Source organism: Podarcis erhardii (assembly GCF_964252035.2).
Source record: "Podarcis erhardii genome assembly, chromosome: Z".
NCBI classification, from domain to species: domain Eukaryota; kingdom Metazoa; phylum Chordata; class Lepidosauria; order Squamata; family Lacertidae; genus Podarcis; species Podarcis erhardii.
The window spans coordinates 37,260,142-37,284,664 of record NC_138504.1 but is presented as its reverse complement, the minus strand read 5'-3'; the positions used below and the strand labels follow the sequence as shown (position 1 = coordinate 37,284,664).

Sequence of the window (24,523 nt, the reverse complement as noted above, 5' to 3'; positions counted from 1 at the left end):
CTACCCACTTCTACCTCTGGCTCTGCCCACCACTGGCATATGGCCCTTGGAAGGTTGATGAGAAGGGAATGTGGCCCTTGGGCTGAAGAAGGTTCCTCACCCTTGTCATATGCTTTACTGAATATGAGTCACCAGCTCTGTAAGGATCTGAGACTCCCTATTCTAGCCTGACCCAGGATAACTCTGCAATCCAAACTTATGCACACATGAATTTGATTTCCACTGGGGCTTTTTTGAATTCTGTGCCCCTTTGCTATACTGTGATAATAATATTTATAGCTTCATCCATGTATCTGGCATTTTATGGAGTAAAAGAAGAAGACAGGTCTCTGCCCTCAGGCACTTACAAATCTAAATGAAGACTGAAGAAGAGTTTGTATTTGATATCCCGCTTTATCACTACCCTAAAGAGTCTCAAAGCGGCTAACAATCTCCATTCCCTTCCTCCCCCACAACAAACACTCTGTGAGGTGAGTGAGGCTGAGAGACTTCAGGGAAGTGTGACTAGCCCAAGGTCACCCAGCAGCTGCATGTGGAGGAGCAGGGAAGCGAACCCGGTTCACCAGATTATGAGTCCCCTGCTCTTAACCACAACACCACACTGGCTCTCTCTCTGACTGGTGTATGTGTGTGTCTCTGGCAGCTGGAAAGGTAGGCTTTTGTAATCTTACTAATTAAGTTATTAAATGTGTATTCTGCCCTTACTCCCAAAGATCCCAGTATGGAAAAATGATAGCAGATGGCACTACTCAAATACTCTGCTACAAGCTCCTTCACAAGCTTTATTTTATTTTAGGACATTTCTACCTTGCCTTTCATGTATGCTCACGCATACCCTGCCCCCCCACCCCAAAGCAGCTTCCAGATTGAAAACACAAAAATTCAATAAGTACAATGTTGTGAAGATTAAAAAAAAAAAAAATGACTGATTGCAAGTCACCTCAAGCACTTGCTGGTAAAAAGGGGTCCAAGTGTATTAAATTTATGAGATACCCCAGCTCCACTTTGAGGTGCCAGATAGATTATTATCTCTTTTGCACATTGAAAAGAAAAGGAGGATTTTTGGACAGTCAGTTTTTAGATTTTATTTTACTGGTATCTTAAATGTCTGCTTCACTTGTATGCTCCCTTGCAAAGGAAGTGAAGTGAAGTGAAGAACCTTCTTTAGATGGATGAGAACCAGAACTGTGTGTTCTTCTGTGTGGAAGCGAAATGCATCCCTTAAGGTTCCCACCTGACAAAACTTCCAGAAGAAACATGCACTGGTGCTGTCAGTCAGTTCCAGGAAAAGAGTGGCACAAGTTCCCCCTCCTTTCAGGACATTCCAGAAGCTTCTGAACATGTGCAGTGTCCCTACCTCAGCCTGTGCGTGTTACTAGGCAACCCAGTTTAAAGCCAGGCCAAGGCAATCTTTGGACACCTTTTATTTTCTCTCTAGTGGGAGAATCTTTTACCTGAAAAATGGAATTATATGTTCTTTCCAGCAGAGCAGATCCACCCCCACTACCGCCTTTTAAATCCTAAGGAGAGCAAGCAGCTAAGGAACTCAGGGGTCAGTGCGTAACACAATGTTGTATGTTACAAGAGATTCGCTTTTTTGAAAAATAATTCTGTCCTCATTATAACATGGCCTATGGGTGCCAAGTGCTTGTCTGGTTATAATGAACCTTGTATTTTTAATGGGTTTTGTAATAAGGAGAGAGAGAGAGATCCAGAGGGGCGGGGGAAGAATGTGAGAGACAGGAGTGCTTAGTACTTGTTACTGGCAAAAAGGTGAGTCTAGGTGGGTATCTCAGCAAGAGCCCATTCTACTCTGAAGAGAGAAAGAAACCAACTTGAAGGCTGTCAGGTCCCATTAACATCCTCTAAAGCTCCACAGAAAGCCATATGGAGTGCACGCAGTCAAGAGAAATTAGGGGTTCAAACCAGGTGACTTTTTTTCCATAAAGCAGATCACTCATGGAAGCAGGTTGCACTTCCTTAATAGCTGCCATTCAGAATGCTGTGGTTACCATCAGATTAAACCAACTTGGGACAAGTCCCTGATTTCTCATCAGAAAGAGGTTTTTCTTATTGAATGGAAAATTGGTGTACAATTTCCTGGTGGCTTGGTGGTGGGGAGAGAAATCCAAAGCCTGGGCAACTGATGTGCCCCAGCAATAGTAGATACTAATAATGACGCAACATGGGCCTAAGGCAAGTGTGGAGAACTTTTGGCCATTCAGAAGCTGCTTAATGATAATTCCCATCAGCTTTAGCAAGCATGGGTAATGGCCAAGTATTGTGGTACTTGCTGTCCAGCAACGTTGGGGTGGGGAACAAGGATCCTCACACCTGGTCTAAGGGCTGAGGACATAGTAAATCAGGAGAGAAGTTATCTAAAATTAAAAGTGGGATGCTTTACATAAATAACATTCTTGGGCCAGGGATGCATCAATTGTAGAGACTTGCTCTTCTGTAATTGTCTGAGCACCAAGTTCCATATAAACATCCATAGTAAAGGGAAATATGGAAGAGACACTTACCTTGCCATCATCTGTGTATACATTTTCATGATACCCCTTGACAATTGTTCGGTCAATGAAGAGGCTCCGCATCACCACTATGACTTTTAACACTTTTCCTAATGTAACCTGTCAGGGGGTGAGGGGACGTAAACATGACAAAAAAAAGACAATGGTAAGAAACACATACTCCATAATTTAAAAGACTGAAAGGCAAATGGGGGCTTTTCTATATGAGCATCAGAGAAGAACCCTTTATTGATAGTGTTTAGGTTCTGAACTATATATTATGCATGTCAAAATGGCTTTCCCATGTTGAGTTCTCCCCTCCACCCCACCAATATTTAGGGTTATCCCCAGATCCTGCTAACCTAGCAGTTCAAAAGCATGTCAAAGTGCAAGTAGATAAATAGGTACCACTCCAGCGGAAAGGTAAATGGTGTTTCCGTGTGCTGCTCTGGTTTTGCCAGAAGTGGCTTAGTCATGCTGGCCACAAGACCCGGAAAAATTGTCTGCGGACAAATGTCGGCTCCCTCGGACAGTAGAGCAAGATGAGCGCCGCAACCCCAGAGTCGTTCGCAACTGGACTTAACTGTCAGGGGTCCTTTACCTTTACCTTTTTAGCTCCTAACCACCACCTTGCAAGTTTTTCTGTTTCCAACAGTTCCTTTCCAACAGGGAGGCTGATGACGTCCAAGCCGGGGAGGGAAAAACTTATGTCACACTTTCCACATACAATCCTACCCCACTCTTGAACCTTCAGCTATGGGTTTGGATAGAGCAAATAGTATTCAGCATGGATTTATCAAAAGTATATGCTGATGTCATATTTGGGTCAGAACTGAAACAACCTCATCCTGAGCGCCAAAGTTAAAGTTGAGCTTTGGGTTACCAAAACCAGAACATCAACTAATCTGGAAAGAAAGCACTAAATCATGTCTTTTGATTTTGAAAAACACTGGCAAGCAAAGGCTGTGAAATTTCTGCATTTCACAAAATGAATAAATAAAACTAAAACAGAGCCCAAGAGAAAAGCCAAAATAGCCAGAAGCCTCTAGGCCCACCTGCTCAAGAGAGGGAGATGAGCAAGATGGAAAATGATTAAGTTATCATAGAATCATAGAGTTGGAAGAGACCACAAGGGCCATCGAGTCCAACCCCCTGCCAAGCAGGAAACACCATCAGAGCACTCCTGACATATGGTTGTCAAGCCTCTGCTTAAAGACCTCCAAAGAAGGAGACTCCACCACACTCCTTGGCAGCAAATTCCACTGTCGAACAGCTCTTACTGTCAGGAAGTTCTTCCTAATGTTTAGGTGGAATCTTCTTTCTTGTAGTTTGGAACCATTACCCCCCCCCAAAAAAAAAGAGTGGAAAAGTTGAGTGGAAGGTTTGGTGAAGAACAAGAGATATACAAAAAACCTCACTTGATAGTGATAACAGTGTGGTATTTTCTAGCACAATATAATGTGTTGAAGTTTATACTGTTTTGGAGGGTAAAATAAGAAGCGACAGATGTAGCTGTGCAGAGAAAATAAAAGACAAGCAGATTAATTGAAACCTTCAACAGACTCTCTTTCAGGGGTATTTTGCTTGATAAAAGCGATAGCACAACCTGACCTATACTAGATATAAGGAAGGAAATAACTTTATATAATGTGCATTCATTTCTGCTGAACACTTAAGCACTATTTGTGCATTTTCTAAAGTTTTCACAACAGGCTTGTTAATATTAAAAGCTTCCAGTTCTGTGCCAATACTGTATTGACACTGGAATTCCAGCAGCTGTTATGTTGACTGGAAAAGCAGAGGCACAGTGTTTCAGCAAATGAAGGTACTTTTGGAAATGAGGAACAGTCCCGTGGGATTATAGATGCCACTTCCAAAAGGCAGGTGACAGAAGGGAGAAAACCTGAAGCTCCGACATACTCTGTTTTAGTTTTATTTATTCATCTTGAAAGGGCTAGCATGTTGAGCAGCTACAATTAGCTTTTCAAAAATGACTCAGGTTAGATCTGTAGTCACAACTAGGTACCAAAATAGGATTGAGGGTTCACCAGAGTTTTAAAATGGTGTTAATGGCTCACAAAAATATTGTTCCCAATGCAGAATATGGTGGTGTGCCAAATGAGCTTTTAAACTTAGCTTTTGACCTTTTTACTACATTTCCCAAATGATTCAGCAGTTGGTGGGAGGTGCTTTATCCAACGGGGAGCATCTGAGAGCAAAAGTCACCAATGATACTACACCTCTTAAAAAAGTTGTGAAGGTCATTCCACGCCAAATCACCTGGTGCCATGTGCTCTCATGACTCAGATTTTCTGTAAAAAAAAAATTTAATGTGTAGATACTTATGAGATAAGCTCAAAATAATATTTTAAGATTTTTTGGTCCAAAATTGGGTGCAGGAGAATTTTTTGAAAATTTCGATTTTCGCGTGATTTAGGCTCTTATGTTCTTACGGTTTTTGTGCCAAGCAATGTAAACCAAGGCTCACGAGTACAGTGTGAGATCTTCAGGCAAGCTGAGGACTGAATGATGGGGACTGTAGCCCCAAATCAGTAGCATGGAAAATACTATAGTGGTTCCATGGTGGAGCAGCCTTTAGTTCTGGGTAGCACCTCCTCTTTGTTGATAATCAGAACCCCTTTCAGCAAGTAAAGCACCCATGGCAGTAGCTTCACCTCAGCTCCTAAGACTGTTTTCAGGGGTGGACCTCGGCATCTCAAATGTCAGTAGTGCCCTGTGTGACATCAAAATCTGGGGCCCCTACACATCTTGCCTTCCATTGGATGTCATAGTTGCCCGCAGCAGCATCCTAGAAACTCTGTGTCCGGTGCAACCACACTGGTACCGCTCCCCTAGATCCGCCTTTGATGTTCCCGCATGGTTTGTAGCAACAGGGTTCTGGCACCACTTGAATTAAAGTGGATACAATTACATTTTGAAGTTTACTTCATAAGGTTATTTCTTTTGTGAGTGAGAGGCCCCATTTCAACTGGGGATGAGAAGCAGTTTGGGATTTGGGCCATGGTTCTGTTGTGCCCCGACTTTGAAAATAGAGCAGCTCTGAGTCAGCAACCTTTCCTCCCTTTGGTTGGAGTGGGAATAATATGATGGTGGTGATGATGATGATGATGTATACCCCACCCATCTGGCAGGGTTTCCCCTGGAAAGCAGCTGGTGCTGCTCTTACATCGCTCCACATCTTCCCTCACCTTTGGGAGAGAAGCAAAACAGCTGCTTGGCCACAAGAACCCACCCTTTGTGTCACTTGGTCTGACCCTGTTCTTCAAAGCTCAGAAGGAGAAACACATATCCAGCTGTATTCTGCAATATCCTTTCCTCACTATCTAGTTGTTTTCTAGTGTCTAATAGCCAGCAACATCTAAAATTGATAGCAGCATATAGGCTCTCTAATCCACAGCTCCCTAGTGCCAGAAACAAAAGCTAAGCTCCATAAAAAGCCATAAAGTGCGTGCCTCAATTTGAAGATATTCTGAAAACAGGCAGCTCCTTTCAGTGGACAGACTGTCTACTTCTTAAATTGCATTACAAAGACAACATTATTTTTTACCTTCTGAGGCAAACTTCTCCCTATTAAATTTCAACTTCTTCTGTCGATATCCTGATAGACACAGTACTTGGCTTTTTAATATTTTGCCTGTAGGATATGTGCCAGCTCGACCTTGATGTAGAAAATTTTAATTCAAATCAATACGTGAACAAGGTCACTCTAAAATTCAATTAATATGAATGGGGGGAAATGCCCCACAGTTCTTTGAGCTGAAAATGGAACAGCTGCAGGTTAAACATGCATGTAACCCTCTGTCTAATACTACTACAATCCCAGCCTGTTTTTAAACACTACAGCGCTGATTCTGACTATCAGGATGCAAAGCCTCTAGCTTTTTTAAAGGACAAAATGTGATAAAAATTGCATTATCCTTAAATCTTTACGGACAAAAAATAGTGAAAATCCCCCAAGGTACCTTGGATTTTTAAAAAAGGCCTCTTCCTCCAATAATTAGTAATTCTATTCAACTTAATGAGTTAACAATTGCAAAATAGCTGGCATACCAAAGAGTTGAATGAAATGAAGACAGGAAATATATTTTAAACTCAAAGGCACCAGCATCAAATTTTTAAGAACCAGAATCAAATATGCGGAACTAAAAAAGATTTTGATTCTTTGGAGTTTGCACTGCATTTCTATGCATCTGGCTGGTCAAGTACAGTGGTGCCCTGCAAGACGAATGCCTCGCAAGACGAAAAACTCGCTAAACGAAAGAGTTTTCCGTCTTTTGAGGTGCTTCGCAAGACAAATTTCCCTATGGGCTTGCTTCGCAAGACGAAACATCTTGCGAGTTCTTGCGAGTTTGTTTCCTCCCCCCCCCCTTTTCTAAGTCGCTAAGCCGCTAATAGCGCTAATTCGCTAAGCCGCTAATAGGGATGCTTCGCAAGACGAAAAAACCGCAAGACGAAGAGACTCGCGGAACGAATTAATTTCGTCTTGCGAGGCACCACTGTATATCGAAGGATTTTAGCTCTGATAAAATAAAAATGGTGCCCCTTAACAGCTCTTTATTAATGGTAATTAAGTAATACACCACTTATGTGCCAAAATAGCTTTATAGTTAGGAAGAAAAGTTCATGATACTGGTTTGGTTTAGCATCCATGATCTGCTCCTTTTCAAGCCATCTATGCCAGCAGTGATTGCCAAATTTTGTGGCAGTGAATCTCAAAAAATTGTTACAACATTTGTGAGGAAATACACAAATGTCTTGAACACACCGCCCAGCAATTTTATCAAGTTCCAGCATTATGAAAATGCTTTCTACCTACTTTTCCCAATTCATGCACAATTTCATGTAGGCATGAGAGAGAGTATAAAAGAGAAAGAGGTCCCTCTGTATGCACAGTGGTGATGTAGGTTTTCCAAAAACATTTATGCTGCCTTAACTTGATGGAGCTATCTTGGCATGCTTATTTGACTTATATTTACTAAACAAAATTCAAACAGTATGTCAAGTTAATTTTACATGCCATATGCTACTTATAAACCTTTTCCAATCGCTGAAATATTTGATAAGTTTGAATAAAATGCACTTGGGCAGCTTAAATGTTATATTCAAATATGTACTTGGAAACTAATTTTACTGGAATGCCTGTAAATATTGTAAAACATGGCAATTCAATAGTGTACGCATTACCATTATATTAAATTTTAAAGGGGAACTTGTGGCACTTTAACTAATATGACAGTTTTTAAGGACACCTGAATGTCTTTGCATATAAATACATGTGCTTCTTAAAGACATTCATCTGAAAAAGTGAACTAAACTTTTATTTTAGATTTGGCAGGCTTCATATCAATTCCAGCTGTCAAGTTTGACTATTATTTAATTATTTGTAGCCTAACAATTATTACTAATCAGTTTTATTAAAAAAAATGTATTTCTAAAAGTGGAAAGGTTCAGTAGAAAAGATAAAGGAATGGAAAACATTCCAAGCTATATCACTGATGTGCAGAGTAAATGCCACTGGAACAGTGCTCAATTTTTAAAATGTCGAACTTCTAAAGCAGTAGTTTTCAAACTGCGTTTGGGGAGATCCTGGGGAGCTTTAGAACTTATCAGAGGAAAACACAAGAACAGAAAAATACCACTGCTGAATCAGACCAGTAGTCCGTCCTGTCCAGCATCATGTTCTCACAGTGGCCAACCAGATGCCCAATGGGAAGCTTGCAAGCAAGAAATGAGCACAACATAAATAAATATGACAATATTTGGAATGAGTTTATACAAAATGTAGCAGGCTATTAATATTTATATATGTATTAGGATAATAATATCAAATTTATAAAATAATGTAAGGGTTAGGGTATTTTTCATATATATTCATATATGTCTTTCTACACATTTTTGTGTCTTTTTATTTTTCGTCTCTTTTTCTTTGTATCACTTTATCCCTTTATGGCTGAAACCTTTTCAATAAAATATTGATGATAACAACAACAACAACAACAACAACAACAACAACAACAACAACAACAACAGCAGCAGCAGCAGCAACAGGCAGGATCTGAGCACAACAATACTCTTCTTTCCTTTCCAGCAATTGGTATTCAGAAACATTACTGACTTCAACAGTGAGTGCAATGCTTAGCCATCATGGCTAGCAGCCATTGATAGCTTATGGAACAACAATGGCAGCTAAGCCTTCATGAAAGACGGCTTGCCTGTACATTACTGGTCCCCGCTGTGTCATGATTCCAACCTTGAACCTCAGCCAGGACTCTGACACAGGGGAGGAGGAACCTGCTAGATCAGGAAGACCAGTGGCACAAGATGCATAGGTATTGAATCCTTGACACATAGCCTGAGTTTGTCAGTCAGGAACCCCATGAAACAGATTTCCCCAAACTGGGACACCCCCACCCAAAGGAGAATCCCGTCTCCCCTTTTCACCAGAGGCCTCATGCTCCCCGGTGCATGCTCTCCTGTGAAGGCAGCACACAAGGTAGGGAGCTGACTGAGAGGTGATGGAATATCACTGATTGCTTGGATGCAGAGGAATGGTGGGAGGAATGGTGGGAGGAACAGCAAGCCCCCCCCCCCCGCCCGCCCCACATTTCCATGCCTCATTAATCAGCATAGCAACTGAAAATCATGTTGTATGTGTTTGGAACAATAACAGAGAATGGTAAAGAAAATAACTTTCTTGCTAGTTATTTTCCTCTACAGTTCCCCTCAATGGCTGACCCTACACTTCCTTCCTCCTCTGCTGGTATGAATGCTACACTTTGCTTTTCATGCTCATTCTTCTCTAATGATGCCTATTTGTAAATAGCAAGATAGGATGCAATTAAGCCATTAGCGGCTAAACAAACAAACATGCTAATTAGGTTCTTTACAAGGCTTTTTTTTTTTTAATAGAGAGGCTGGAATTTACCTTTCATTAATCTGACTTAATTGCAATACCATACGCTAAAAAGTCAACATAAATTAAGGGCTTTAAACGATTTCCCCAATATTAAAGATAAGCTGGTGAATTCCTCTCCCCTGAAAATCCCTCCACCCCCAGATAACAAATGGCAGCCTCTTAATAAGGAAGGGTAAACAGCAAACAACTGTACCAAAATGAAAAGGGGACTGTTTTGCTACCGTTAGTTGCATTTATGATGTAATTACCTTGCTGCGATAAAGAGGTAAGCATCTTAAAAACCTACAAATCAATTCAGTTAGCAGTAGGATATGAAGGATGCCCAACTTCTGTCACTGCATCAGTTGGATTCATGATACTCCAGAATCCAATAAAGCCCCAAATTATCAATGCTCTATGGAGTGCCAGAAATGCCTTCAGGGCATGGATGGGGAGTTTCCAGTGCTACACTCTTCAAGAAAAGCATATCCAGGACCAGATGTTAACTGCTCTGCTGCCACTCAGTGTTACATTCCTGGTGAGGCCTCATGGAGAATTTGTTCCATTATTTTGTTCTGGGTGTATGTAAGGGAACTAAAGGGCTTTGGTTAGAGTAGATTGTACATCATAGTTGTGTCATGTGGTAGAGCATAGGCTTCACATGCAGAAGATCCCAGGTTCAATCCCTGGTATCTCTAGGAAGGGCTGGGAGAGAGTCCCTGCCTGAAATCTTGGAGACTCACAAGCTAGTCAGTGTCAGCAAGACTGAGCTAGCTGGAACAAAACCAGCTTTCCATGTTCCAAATACCAGGCTCCTTCTCATTAGTGGAGACAGTAGTTGGAAACGACTCAAACTCCAAGATGTTTAAACATCTGGCAATTGCCATTCCTATTAGAAGGCACACTATGACATTTCCCCATTTCCCCACAAGAACTTTCTGCAAACAGGTCCTGAATCAAGACTGTAAAGCTATTTCCTAGTGGTTGAGGGACTAAATCCAGTTTGATGCCATTAATCTGTCTCTATATATGGGGGCTGTTTGGCAGTTTGTGGACTGGACAGGGGAACTCAAGACAAAGAGGATTTAAGGATGCAATTACCAATCCAGCAAGGATAGTGCAGAGGCTTCTGGCTAGCCTCCTTCTGTCTTGAAAGGCAATGGGGTGTGCCTCCAGAGATGAGGTCAAACTGCTGCGTTAGCAACAACGAAGAGACCTTCCTGTGGTGCAGGCTTGGGCAGTGTGTATGGTGGTCCTGAGATGCCCAGATGACAAGATCCCCCTCTCAGCCTTGCTGGTGTGGTCCAAAGGAAAGCAGAGCAATACATTCTGCACCAGCTTGGCTGCAGGAGTTGCTCAAAATTAGCATACAGTATGCCATCCAACAATTTTAGGGACTCCATTCCGGATTTGTGTAGAGCTTACTCCTTAGTCTTTTCTTCTCCTCAAGAAATCCCACAAGGTTTAGGATCAGGGTTTTCCCTTCCAGGTTGACAAGCCCCACCTGCCCCTCATTTACAGAATGTGCAGAAACCACCATCTTGACCAATGGGCCCCCATTGGTCTTGTCTGCTTAATTTGGTAGAGCCTGTCTTCACATGCAAGGAAGTTCTTAACTCATTGAGGGTTTGAGACCCATCAACTACTCTCACCTGGTTTAACCAGCCAGTTGAAGCCATTCCTGTGGTGTGGCTGCTGCCACACGCCAACAGCTTCTAGGAGCCACAGGGGAGAACTGAGTGCAGGGTGGGGACCAAAGGTGGATAAACTACAGTGGTGCCCCGCAAGACGAATGCCTCGCAAGACGAAAAACTCGCTAGACGAAAGCGTTTTCCGTTTTCGAGTTGCTTCGCAAGACGAATTTCCCTATGGGCTTGCTTCACAAGACGAAAACGTCTAGCAACTTTGTTTCCTTTGTCTTAAAACCGTTAAAACCAAGGGTGCATTGCTTGAACAGCTGCAGTTGTGACTTGACTTCGAGGAGCAACTGTTGGCACGCGGTTTGGTAGCCTTTTTTCAGGTTTTTGAGGACTTTGCTGATTTTTGAAGCTTTTCCAAAACTTCTTTTGCATCCATTTGGTAAGTTAAACTTTTAAAACTTTTTTGGGGGTTTTTGGATTTTGGGTTGGGGTGTTTGTAATTCAAGGACTTGGTGTTGGGGGGGGGTTTGCAAGAATCTTGGAGCTTGTGGGGTTGGTTTTTTTTTTTTGAATTTTTCTGATTTTCTGTGAACATTGGGCCATGTTGGTTTGTTTTTTTTTTTTAAAAAATCTGAGTTTGAATTTCTGTGTGGTGGGTGGCTGGGGGAACAGTTGAGGGGGGTTTGCAGGAATCTGGGAGCTTGGGTTTTTTTTTTAATTTTTCTGATTTTCTGTGTCCATTGGGGCCATGTTGTTGGTTTTTTTTAAAAAATCTGAGTTTGAATTTCTGTGTGGTGGGTGGCTGGGGGAACAGTTGAGGAGGGGTTTGCAGGAATCTGGGAGCTTGGGGATTTTTTTTTTAATTTTCTGATTTTCTGTGACCATTGGGCCATGTTGGTTTTTTTTTTAAAAAAATCTGAGTTTGAATTTCTGTGTGGTGGGTGGCTGGGGGAACAGTTGGGGAGGGGTTTGCAACAGTTGGGGAGGGGTTTGCCATTGCTGTGTGGTGGGTGGGTGGCTGGGGGAACAGTTGAGGTTTTTGAAGACTTTGGTGATTTCTGAAGCTTTTCCAAAACCTCTTTTGCAGCCATTCGAGGTTTTTGAAGACTTCAGTGATTTTTGAAGCTTTTCCAAAACTACTTTTGCATCCATTTGGTAAGTTAAACTTTTAAAACTTTTTGGGGGGGTTTTGGATTTTGGGTTGGGGTTGGTTGGGACTTGGTTCTGGGTTTGAATTTCTGTGTGGTGGGTGGCTGGGTGCTTTTGAATTTTTTGGAAGTGAAGCACTGATTTTGTGTGTGTGTGAGAGAGAGAGAGAGAGAGAGAGAGTTTACGAAGGTAGGAGCTGTGCTGCCATGGGACCCAAGAAGACTGCTGCTGCAGAGGCCGGCGAGAGGAAGAAGGAGAAGGTGACGCTGGAAATGAAGGAGATCATCCGGAAGCACGACGGTGGAATGCGTGTGACGGACCTCGCCAGGGAGTATGGGAGGAATCCATCGACCATCGGGACCATCCTGAAGATGAGGGAGAAGATCCTGGCGACTGATGCAGCCAAGGGAGTCACCAGGATCGTGAAGAACTGCCCAGCTGTTCTGGAGGAGGTCGAGAAGTTGCTGCTCATCTGGTTAGAAGAGAAGCAGCGTGCAAGGGACACAGTGACTGAGGCCGTCATTTGTGAGAAGGCCAAGGCCTTGCACGCAGACCTCATCCGGGAACAGCCAGGAACCTCAGGCGAGCCAGAAGTCTTCAAGGCAAGCAGAGGTTGGTTTGACCGGTTCAAGGCAAGATCTGGAATCCACAGCGTGGTCAGGCATGGAGAGGCTGCTAGTTCTGATGTTCCTGTGGCTGAAGGGGACCCATTCACCAGAAAAGAGGAAAGAGTGAGAAAATCTGTGGCATGTTCCTGAGCCTTCACACCATTAAACATATAAACCAAATCAATGTTCCTTAAAGGAAGGAGCTGTATAGACTGTTAAGAGTGATCCATTACAATGACTGCCCTTTAGGAAACAAATGATGTGTGTATGTTTTCCCCTATCAAAAAGGTACAGATGTTCTATATACATAGCTTGAAATTAAGATGTTAGAGTCTCAATTCTGTGATCAACACTGTTACCTCAACTCTTTAAGAAGAATATATGAAATAGTTACTCAAATTAAAAGCTGGAGAGCAGGAATTAAATGCTTGAGGCTACAATCACATTAGGAAAAATAGGGAGATAACTCTGTTAACTAAATTGCTACCACTGATAAATTTAATACAGCAGACAAAACTGCAGCAAGTAATACTATCAAGATGTCTAATTTGTCTGTATTTAGCATACAACCCACTTCTATACTGCCAGACTACTTAGTGTAGCTAAAGGGAGATTTAAGATGCTAATAGATAAATTATGTAATTTTGTAAGAATGGAAACCACTGGGAAAGGGGGTGTTACTCCCCAATTTCACAGCAGAAGGAAAAGATTAGGTGAAGAAGCCTAGATATATAAAATATTACAATTATATAAAGGAAATAAAACGGTTGAGCTATAAAAGTAATGTGAAAAACAGTTCCTTAAAATAAGCCATTTTCTGGGGTGGAATATATTTTCCAAAATTATACAAATTATTTTAAGACTCTGCTTTAAAATGATGAGTTGCAGTGCTTCTTTGTTAATCCATTCTGCAATATTTTTAGAAACCATGAGCTTTCTGTAAGTCTTTAGAACATTACAAAAAATAACAGTGGCTTTTACTCCACATGCATTTTGCAAATGAGTGATGAAATGGGGCACAATACAGAGGTGTTGGGTGGCGTCTGTTCCTTTCGGTGGGGCTTACATGGGACAAGGGTATGCCCTCATCAAAATCCATGGAAGCAAAGATTTGGACTTGACATCTGAAGTAGAAGCCTTCTTACCATACAGTACTTTTACAAGCATTATTTTACAATAATGACCCCGCATTATTTATACTGTCCCTTCTCTCCAGCCCTTCCTAAGAGATTAGGTCAGGTAATAGTTAAAAAAACAAAAACAAAACCTCAACCAATTAAAACACCACCAAACAACAAGCAGTTAAAATACACAAATTAAAAATTACTCACATAATTCTGGTCATCCACACCACAGCCCAAAATAGAACAATTCATAGCTCTTCCAGATGGAACTCTAGAGTAGGCTTTCCCAACCTGTTGCCCTCCAGATGTTTTGGACTCCAACTCCCATCATCCCTAGCCACTGGCCATGCTGGCTAAGGCTGTGAGCAGCTGCAGTCTGCAACATCTGAGGGGCACTAGTTTGGGGTTAGGGAAAGTTCCACTGTAATGAAGATGCCACAGAATCCCTCTCTGAGACCCAGGTGTTCAAACCTGGTAGAGATGTACAAAGCTGTTCCAATTGTAGTGTATGTCACAATCAAGCCCTATCAGTTATACTGGTAGGCATGATAGTACAAAGGATAAATTACATTCTACTAACTATTTAGGATACTATACTAATACGGTAAGGGACGTGGGTGGCGCTGTGGGTTAAACCACAGAGCCTAGGGCTTGCTGATCAAAAGGCGGGTGGTTTGAATCCCCGTAATGAGGTGAGCTCCCATTGCTCGGTCCCTGCTCCTGCCAACCTAGCAATTCAAAAGCACATCAAAGTACAAATAGATAAATAGGTACTGCTCCAGCGGGAAGGTAAACAGCATTTCCATGCGCTGCTCTGGTTCGCCATAAACAGCTTAGTCATGCTGGCCACATGACCCGGAAGCTGTACGCCAGCTCCCTCGGCCAGTAAAGCGAGATGAGCGCCGCAACCCCAGAGTTGTCCGTGACTGGACCCAACAGTCAGGGGGTCCCTTTACCTTTACCTTTACCTTACTAATATGGTGACTCTTGAAGATTTCACAGAATGAAAGAATTTATTAAATATCATCTAACACTGAAGACTCTAATGCACCATGAATTCAGCATCAGCTTGTGAAAACTTGAGCTAATAGAGTGTCAGACTAGGATCTAGGAGACCATGGTCTGAATCCCCATTTGGCAATGAAGCTCACTGGGTGACCTTAGGCCAGCCATTGTCTCACAGTCTAACCTACCTCATAGGGTTGTTGTAGGGATTAAATGAGGAGAGGGAGCAATGTGAACACCATCCTGATCTCATTGGAGAAAAATGTGGCATATAAAGGCAACTAATAAATAAGTAATGTGAAAGTACCTTTGTAAGATGTGTATAATCTCTCTACCTGAAGGCACACAAGATGATATACAGCATTCATTTTACACCTTGTGCTTGGTTCACCGTGCAGTAGAAATACAAACTGACACTGGTGACCATTTCAGTTTAGACTGTGGTCATCCTAACATAAGCTCCAACAGAACCACAGAAAGAAAATAGGCAACTCCAGAATATTCTCTAGAATAGAGAGAGAATACCACCTGCAGCCTTCAGAGCTGCCTATACTTACACATGAATCACATCAGTCAGCTGGACTAACAAGAACAGATGTAAAGAATTGCCACTAAAGTGCTAATTATACTGTGTAGCTGAACAATGACAACCTAAATTAATTGCGCTGCTGATAAATCTGGGAAGAATACAGCAGCAAGGGACAATGCAAGGGGTTGCCGAACCCTGAAGCATTTTGTGCCAAGTAGCTAGTAGATTCCTCTTTTATAGCTGTTATAAGTTTATGTCCATTCCAACCTGCTCAGAGATTCAATTCAACAATAAAAGCTTTGCCTTGAAACAAACATTTTCAAACTTAATATAGTTTTATGGACAGGTATAAACAACCCATGTAAAGCATGATTTATAGCCAGGATCTTAAAAGCACTATATCATAGCACTGAAGATGCACAGCAGCTAAAATGTAAAAACCTGTCTTTGTATGACAATGGATCACCATTAATACATAATCAAACTCATGTGAGGTTCAGGGTTTTTTTAGAACAAGAAGTTGCTCTATCAAGGGGATAGTTTGTTGCCCACAGCATACACCTTGTTGAGAAATGATCAAATAATTCAATTTGTGAAAGTCTACGACTGGCCAGGATATCAGGCTCAGTTCATTTTTAAAAAGAATTTATATGCCATCCTTCAGTAAAAAATCTTTTCAGATTGGCTTATAAATCAAACAATACAATACAAATTAAAATACATGATTAAACAACAATTAAATCAAAATAAATTGGTGAAGATTTATAAAGGACAGAAATAATGACACACATATATTGCACTCATACAAATTTTGGAGGGGAATTTTTTTGCAAGAAGTTAGAACCTTAATGGCTTCACATGGATAAACATTTAAATGTGGAGATTTTTATTTTACTGATGAAGTTCACAACATGGGTTAGGCCTTCAGTATTTCTCCTGTCACTTCTTCATAGAAAAACTTGATGCATCTATGGGGGTGAAGTGACACCCCTGTGTTAGCATAACCAAAGTGCCCTCCTTGGGGTGCAAGCCTGAGCAGTGTGTAAGGTGGTCCTGGGCTGCCCAGATTACAAGATCCCTCTCTCAGCCTTGCTGGTGTGGTCGAAAGGAAAGCAGAGCACCAGCTGGGCTTGTAGGAGTTGCTGGAAGGACACGTACAAGGCACCATCCAACCACCTCAGGGACTCCACTCCGGATTTGTATAGGGTTTACTCCTTAGCCTTTTCCTCTCCCAAAAATGTCCCAACAGGCAGTGGGCACATTTTTTTCCTCTGGGTTTACTCCCAAAGCCTTTCTCACGAATGAGTATAACTGCAAGGCAGCAGAGGATCAGACTTTTCCTTCTCCAAGACAGGCAACCTTCCCAGGTTGACAAACCCCATCTGCCCCTCACTCTTCTCTACAGCACATGCAGAAACCACCTTCTTGATTGCTGGACCCACTACAGTGGTACCTCGGGTTAAGTACTTAATTCGTTCCAGAGGTCCATTCTTAACCTGAAACTATTCTTAACCTGAAGCACCACTTTAGCTAATGGGGCCTCCTGTTGTTGCTGCTGCGCCGCCGGAGCACGATTTCTGTTCTCATCCTGAAGCAAAGTTCTTAACCCAAGGTACTATTTCTGGGTTAGTGGAGTCTGTAACCTGAAGCATATGTAACCTGAAGCGTATGTAACCCGAGGTACCACAGTATTGGTCTTGTCTGCTCAATCCGCTGGAGCCTGGCCTTTGCATGCAGGAGAAGTCCTTAACTTATTGAGGGTGAGCTACTCTCACGTGGTTTAGCCGACCAGTCAAAGCAGTTTCCTAGGGTGTGGCTGACAGCTTCTAGGAGCCACAGGTGAGAGCTCAGTGCAGGGTGGGGACCAAAGGTGGACAAACTACCCCAAAAGGAGCACATGTCCCCTACCCAAGTACTACCCCTCCCCTAACACCCCATACACCCCAGAGGTCTCTGCTCCCATGAAAATGTGACCCCTAGTTGAATTATTGTGAAGGAGTTATTGGATCAGGGGACCAAAGGTGGACAAACTCCCCCAGAAGGAGCATGACATGTCACCCACCAGAGGTACTACTCTTTCCCTAACATCCAACTTCTAATTCCCATTTATAATGCCAAATTGAGAAAACATGTAACAAAGTTTTTGAATTGAAGACAATGAATTTTGCATAGTCTTTTTATTAAGGCTGTTATCCTAGAATGTTTGCGATCTTTCATGTGTGGATGCAGTTAAGATTAACTGATAAATCAATAGGGTGGAATGGGATCAACTGCTATCCAAAACTACCATGATAGACTACTTTAAAATCAGCTGAGGATTCCACAGTGCTCTGGAAAAGGGTTTCAATTATTTATGTGCTTAGACTATGCACTGTAAATCCAGCTTAATGAAGTACAATCACTATGTATAAATCTGAGAAACACAGAAAGAGCGGATTGTCTAGAGGAAACCTTGGCCATGCAGGATTGCAATACAGCAGCTACTAAGAACCAACAAATACCCTTAGGAATGAGCTTCGTTATGCTTCTGTACTAGCTGGAGGTTGTAATGTGCATAATGGCCTTCCCTTGGTAGGCATATGTTTATATGAATGCTGCCCAAAACTGAAGGCTGAAATGTTTAACCTTTTGTGCCTCTTCTTTAGACTGCTTTGTTAGGAATTTTGAAGGGAATTGAGAGTCTGGCCATGGTGGTAAACTCTTACCTCTACTATATTGTTGTTGTTGCTACCTTTATTTCCCACTTTCCCCCAAGGAGCTCAAGGCGGAACACATGGTTTTACCCTCTCCATATTGTCTTCACAACAACCCTGTGAGGTAAGTTAGGCTGAGAGCTGGTGACTGGTTCAAGGTAACCTAGTGAGTTTCATGGCCGAGTAGGGTTTGAACCCTGGTCTCCCATGTCCTAGTCCAACAACATAACAACTACACCACAGTGCAGTTCTTCTCCATAGCCCCTCACTCTTCATTCAACTTGAAATACCTGTACTGAACTATTAAAATCTACCTTAAGGCTTAACAGAATGATCTAATACGGAAAGTCTCTGCAGGAAATTATGCACACTTGGTGTGCTCTATGGTCTGTACTAGAGATGACAGGATCTTGAAGCAAAAGTATTTAGATGGTTGCTCTGCAGGGGAGTTTGGGGTGGCACTAGTTAATTGAAGCTTCCTTGGAGTGAACTTGTGGAACAGCTAGAAAGGAAAAGGTCCCTGTGATAAATTCCAGTCATGGCTGTTGGACGGGTGTGCACTCATAAGAAAATAAAGTGCCAATGAGCAATTAAAACGAAAAACTTGTTTTCTTTCAACTTCATGCTTTCTGCTTAAAACATCTTTGTGAACTAAAACTTTTGGTTCCCAAAGTGTCTGAAGAAAACTCTTCATCAAGGGAAATATTTAATACTTCTTATAAAAAAGGCTTTGCATCTTAGGTGAGCTGGGGTGGAAAAGAAAAGCTCCAAGGGATAATTTTAGTAGTATTAACAATTTGACTAAAGATATGCACTGGGAATTATATATATTTCTGCTGCTGGTTCTGTTATTTATTTATTTGATTCTTATTGTTTATTATTTAATATATTTTTTTATCTCACCTTCTCCTAATCACAAATCTTTTTTATTATGATCATATACAGATCAGCCACTAAATTTCAGTCAAACAAATACAGTACGAATGTTCAGTTTACAGGCGAGCAAAATAATATTTGGAACTGAGAATCTCCCAAATTGTGATTCAAGGTGGCTTACAATGTTTACTAGAAATAAACTAATCATGCCCATTCTTTCAATGAGTCTCTTTTAGGTAGAATTGGATTCATCCCTGAAACTAAGGTTTCAGATATTTGTGGTCTTACACTTGGATTTTCTAAAAGAAAAGAAAAAATGGAGATTATAAGCACCCATCACTAATTGAGAAAAGAGCTACGGAGTCTTGCCAAAACTGATGCTAAATAAATATCAGATAGGCACAGCCAAAATCTGCTGTGAAAACTTGGATAGCACCCCTAATGCCAGTACAAGATCCTTAGGATGCCTGCCCGGGCTGCCCTTGGGGTTTATTTGCATGTGTGTTTGTGTGTATATACAAATGTGTACACACAAGCACAGGTGCAAAATGCTGTGCTATTGCTCCTAACTCACCAGAGATACAAAATTCCAGACAGATTTTGGTCCTGCTAATAAATACAGAGGATGTCAAATTTGAGCTTACACCAAAAGCATTATGAATACCAGCAGACTGATGGACAGTTAAAAGAATATAATGCTAACTGAAAGTGAATGCTTTTGCATGATGCTCCAGAACTCATTCATTACATGTAGTATATTGTTCCACTTGGTGAATCATGAAACCACAAATTAATATGCCAGGGGAAACAAGCTTTTTTTAAAAAAAATAACCCTCCAGATCTGTCAATCCTGGAATAGTATTAAAAAATTGAATATTAGACAACTGAGCAGAAATAAATGAAACATGACAACTGATTTTTATTATGACTAAAGGAACTTGCTTCCTTCAAGAGCTGTACTAAGAATATGTTCATATAAAAAAATGCTAAAATCTCAACTGAAGTTGCTGAGAAGCTAAGCAGTTGGTAAGCTATAAATGTGTTTATAGTTTTTCATTTACACTACAATTTGATATTAAAACCAAGCTTCTCTTTCGGTTTGATTCATCTAGGCTGTATGCCTCCTGCGTTCAGATGCTTGTGAAAATCATTTATTTATTTGGCCAGCAGCCATGATCTCTTATGAAAATATGTTTCTGGCTCTCCAAAATTAATGCAGATTATGTACATTAGTTTGATGCCACACACTTGATGACATAGGAACACAGAAAGCTGCTGCCTTCAAACTCTATGGTTTTATTTCCTCTTCAGATTAAAATATGTGTGATTTGGTGCAGTTATTTGTTCCCTAGAATTTTCCATCAAATTTCCATATGCAACCCATGAAAATCTTAGCCGTTTACATTGGTTAAGATCCAAACAACTCTGCAATGAACTCCAGGAGATCACACTGGGGGTGGAAGGTCTGTTTTCTGTTTCAATGCTACACAGCAAACTGCTATTAAATCTGAAAGGGTGGAATCAGAAGCCATTTGTGATGCCATGTAGAAGTCAGCTCTTTGCAGACTTCTGCAAAAATAGATTTGCTGCAAGTCCTGTGTATGAACTTAGCTGCTCTCCAGATTGGGACCTTAAAAGACATTTGGTTCAGAAAAGGACAACCAAAATGATCAAGGGGCTGGTACAACTCCCCAATGAGGAACAGTAGCAATATTTGGGGCTTTCTAGTCATGTTGTGGAGAAAGTACTGTATTTTTCCATGTATAAGACGCCCCGATGTATAAGACTCCTCCATTTTTTTGAACCCAAAGCTGAGAAATTAAGAAGTTGCTCAGTTTTTTTGGGGGGGGGGCAATCACCCTAAAGTTCAGTTTTTGGTGCCGATTGCATCCCCTGTTGCTCAGCACTGAGGGGACACTGCGCTTTACTGCTGGAGAGCCTGAAGTCTCCCTATGCAGCCGTGTACACTTGCTTTCCTTCTCCAGGGCACTGATGTTGCCTGCTAAGTAGAGGGATAGAGAAGGCCCTGGATGCACTTGGTGCCCTTGGTGCCCTTAACCTTACATGGTTTGTGGTGCAGCGTGGCGCAGTCTGGCGACCAGGCACCTGTGTGTGCACAAGAAAGAGTGGCATGTGTGGCTGGAGGTGGGGGGGGGAGAAGGAGTAGGCGACGCTTATCTCTGGTAGCAAAAGCTTGCATGGCAGCTGCGGAAAGATCGAGGAAATCAGTGGAAATATTTTTCCATATATAAAACCCTGAATTTTTTGACAAACAAAATTTAGCAAAAAAATGTGTGTTATACGGTAGTTAGGAAGGATACTAGAACTCAGTGTCCTCCAAGGAACCCGAATATCGAAAAATTAAGTACAGACCAGAGAAAGTACTTCTTCACAAAGCACATAGTTAAACTATGGAATTTCCACCTGCAAGAGGTAGCGTTGGCCACCACATCACACATCTTTAGAAGAGGATTAGACAAGTTCATGCGGGACAAGGCTATCAATGCCTGCTAACCACAATGGTGATGCTCTACTGGAACTGCAGATGAGATCACTGTTGTGCTCTTGACCTGCTAGCAAGTTTCCCACTCGCCATTTTGAGAACAGGATGCTAGGCTAGATAAGACCATTAATCTGAATCTGAACCTTTACCCTGACAGATGACTTTTAAGCTTTTGCCAGCATCTTCTGATCAATTATTAGTAGTTAAGATTTTTTTAAAGCACATGCTTTCTCCATCTCCCAACCAGGAACTTGCATTTTTGTGTGTGTGCACCACCAGTTTTGTTTGTATAAAACTTTAACATACCAGTAACATTGCAGAGGTCCCATTTGGCCTTGATAAGTGGATGGACATTTCAGGAAACATTCTATCAATGCGGCTGATCACATCATCAACGTACCTAAAAATGAACACAAGCATTAAAAAAGAAAAAGACGAAAAGTCTAAACTGAGAATGTAGCTTTGTACATGGGTGCATAAATGAAAGCTATCTCTATTCTTTAACAGCTCTATCAAGATCCCCTCATCAACACCCTTGCATTTTTTAAATTAAGTCATACAGATTCCCAACACATTTTTCTACTTTGCCAGCTACTTTTTAGGTTTTACCTGTACCACATGAAATAAAAAAGCACAAATATTATTTCCTCTCCTTCCCTGGAACATTCCTTATAGCCCCCTTCTTCTCATATTCCCTCTCTGTTCTTTAGCACTGCTCTTCTAAATTGTGATATGCTACTGCACACCTGTAGTTCCTATGTAGAAACCAACAAAAGTTATGGCAGCGCTTCATGATGTGCATCTCTGAAAGCCACCCCCACCATATGCTGTTCTGACAAATTAAGATTCTCTAAGCAATCCTGTGGTCAAACCTGCTTGCAAAGCTGTTTTCAAAACAGGGGTTATATTCAACTTAGTTCTACTCACTGTAGACCCACTGAAACTAACAGGCCTAAGTTCCCTGTGTCTTTTTAAATTTATTTTTAAAATGGTCTACTCTGAATTGGTCCAACAGTGGATACAGTCCATAGACAACTGTATTGCCATGTGTAAGACATTTTTTTAATGTACACTCAATCTTCACTTTGCTTTGCGCAGGGGTTCTGTTCCCAGCCCCTGCACATTGGCGGACTACATATAAGTGTGGCCTTCCCCGTCCCCACCCCGCCTCCATTCCGCCCTGTTTAGTGACATTTTTAAGGTCACTTCCAGGTTTAGCACTGTGCTCATGTGCATCATTCAGACACACGTTATTTGGCTGTTGCCTGTATACACATTTAAGTTATCTGGATTGGCCCTTGAATCAAAATTCCAAGTAAAACATTTGGCCCAGTAATGGATGGGATCAGTGTGTCTCATCTTTCTGAGCTACATGCCTTGACACACAAATTATCATTGTGCATATATAGCAATGCTCCTCAACAGACTATTTTAGCACCTGCCCAATCAGCTCCTAGTAATCTAACTACTAGTTAAAGGTGTAAAATAAAATGAAGAGATGAGAAGACTTGTGGGTATCTTTCCCAAAACAGTAATCCTCCAGGAATGCTGTGCCAGGAAACATACACATTTTTGGCCCTAATTTAGTGTTCATTTTAAGGGCTGGCAAGTTTATCCTGCTATCATAACACTCCATTAATCACAAAATTCACAGGAAGGTAGCCGGCTAGCCAGCCAGCCAGCTAACTCCTTCAGAAGCCTAGAGGATCCCAAGATTACTTCTTAGTATAATAACCCATGCTTTAATTCTTAAATTTTGCCATTAAAAATAATTAAAATCATACTTAGCAAGGTGAAGAATTTTTGCAGAAGTCACCAGTTTTTCAAGCAGTGTGTCTGTCTATATCTATCTATCTATCATCTACCTACCTACCTACCTATCTTTCTACCTATCTATCATCTATTTTTAATAATAATTTTTATTAGTTTTCAATTACAGTCCAATAATAGCCTCATAACAAGACCAATTTATAATACAATTATTAATACCAATTGTTCAAATACTGAATTATATAATTTATATAAAGTGGCCCCCGGTGTGCTAGATTTGATGATTTTCTTTATTTCTGCATTCCAAAATCTTATTAATTTCAATTACATTCCAGTCATAATAATAATCCCTCATACAACAACTGCAATATTAATAACTTCTATTCATGTTGACACATTAAATGATTTATAAAACTACAAGCGACTATATCCTTGTTCTTCCTGTGTGGGGCAATTATTTTGTCCATGGTGTTTCTCCCTGTCCTTGTAAGATGTTATGTCTTTCTTTCTCCCGGTTGTTGCTGTTATCCATCATTTTTTGGGTGGAGCTGATATCCCATTGTTGTTCCAGAGATTTCTCCATCACTCTGTCCTATGCTTCATTGTTTTGCAACTTTAAGAACAGCTGTAAAAGTCACCTTGTCCCAGTAAATACTACCTGTTGTCACCATTTTTCCTGGGAAGAAGAGTGGTCTGTCGAAATGCAGATGACTCTATAAAGAACCTTATCAGTTCCTTGGCAGTTGACAGACTCCTTTCACCCTTCCTTCCAACTGAAGATATATGAGCAATTATACTTCCAATTAAATTCAATTCCAAGTCCTCTTAGCGTTATTCAGTTCACTTCGTAAATAATAAAGGATGGGGAAGAGTCAGCTCTAAGTTTCCATCATAAACCTTTTGCAAAATAGAGCTCTCCCCCTTTTACCCATCAGTTCCGTTTGATATTATATTCCATATTTATAATCCAATTTCTTCCATCCTTGCTTCTACAAATATAATTTGAACTAACATTTAGAGGAGGGTTGCCGAATCATAAATGTAGAGAATAAAACTTTAAACAAAGAAACTGTAGGCTCCTTTCCCCCTCACTGTCCTTTGCTCTGAATGAAGTCTTTTCTGAAGTTCAAACTTTAAAGTCCTTGCAGTTGGTTTGTTCCGCAGTTTGTGATCTCATCTCTTCTAGCAAATGCCTGT

At 41.2% G+C, this 24,523-nt stretch overlaps 2 protein-coding genes across 4 annotated transcripts in view; one reads left to right on the top strand and one right to left on the bottom strand.

Annotated features, from left to right (window-relative positions):
• The window catches only part of MED27 (mediator complex subunit 27), a 165,398-nt gene that overhangs the window by 32,424 nt on the left and 108,451 nt on the right, over positions 1–24,523 (bottom strand). For all 3 annotated transcript variants that reach the window (XM_081847187.1, XM_081847188.1, XM_081847189.1), the window contains exons 4-5: positions 21,863–21,956; positions 2,526–2,633 (exon numbers count right to left, since the gene is read on the bottom strand). In XM_081847187.1, the coding sequence (XP_081703313.1) occupies positions 2,526–2,633; positions 21,863–21,956 (202 nt within the window). The remainder of the gene's footprint in view (positions 1–2,525; positions 2,634–21,862; positions 21,957–24,523) is intronic.
• Positions 12,206–12,976, top strand: LOC309333321 (tigger transposable element-derived protein 1-like; the record flags this gene model as incomplete). The annotated part of the gene is made up of 2 exons (XM_081846695.1): positions 12,206–12,224; positions 12,399–12,976. Exon 2 carries the CDS (start codon positions 12,425–12,427, stop codon positions 12,974–12,976), a length of 552 nt encoding a protein of 183 aa, XP_081702821.1. The 5' UTR covers positions 12,206–12,224; positions 12,399–12,424.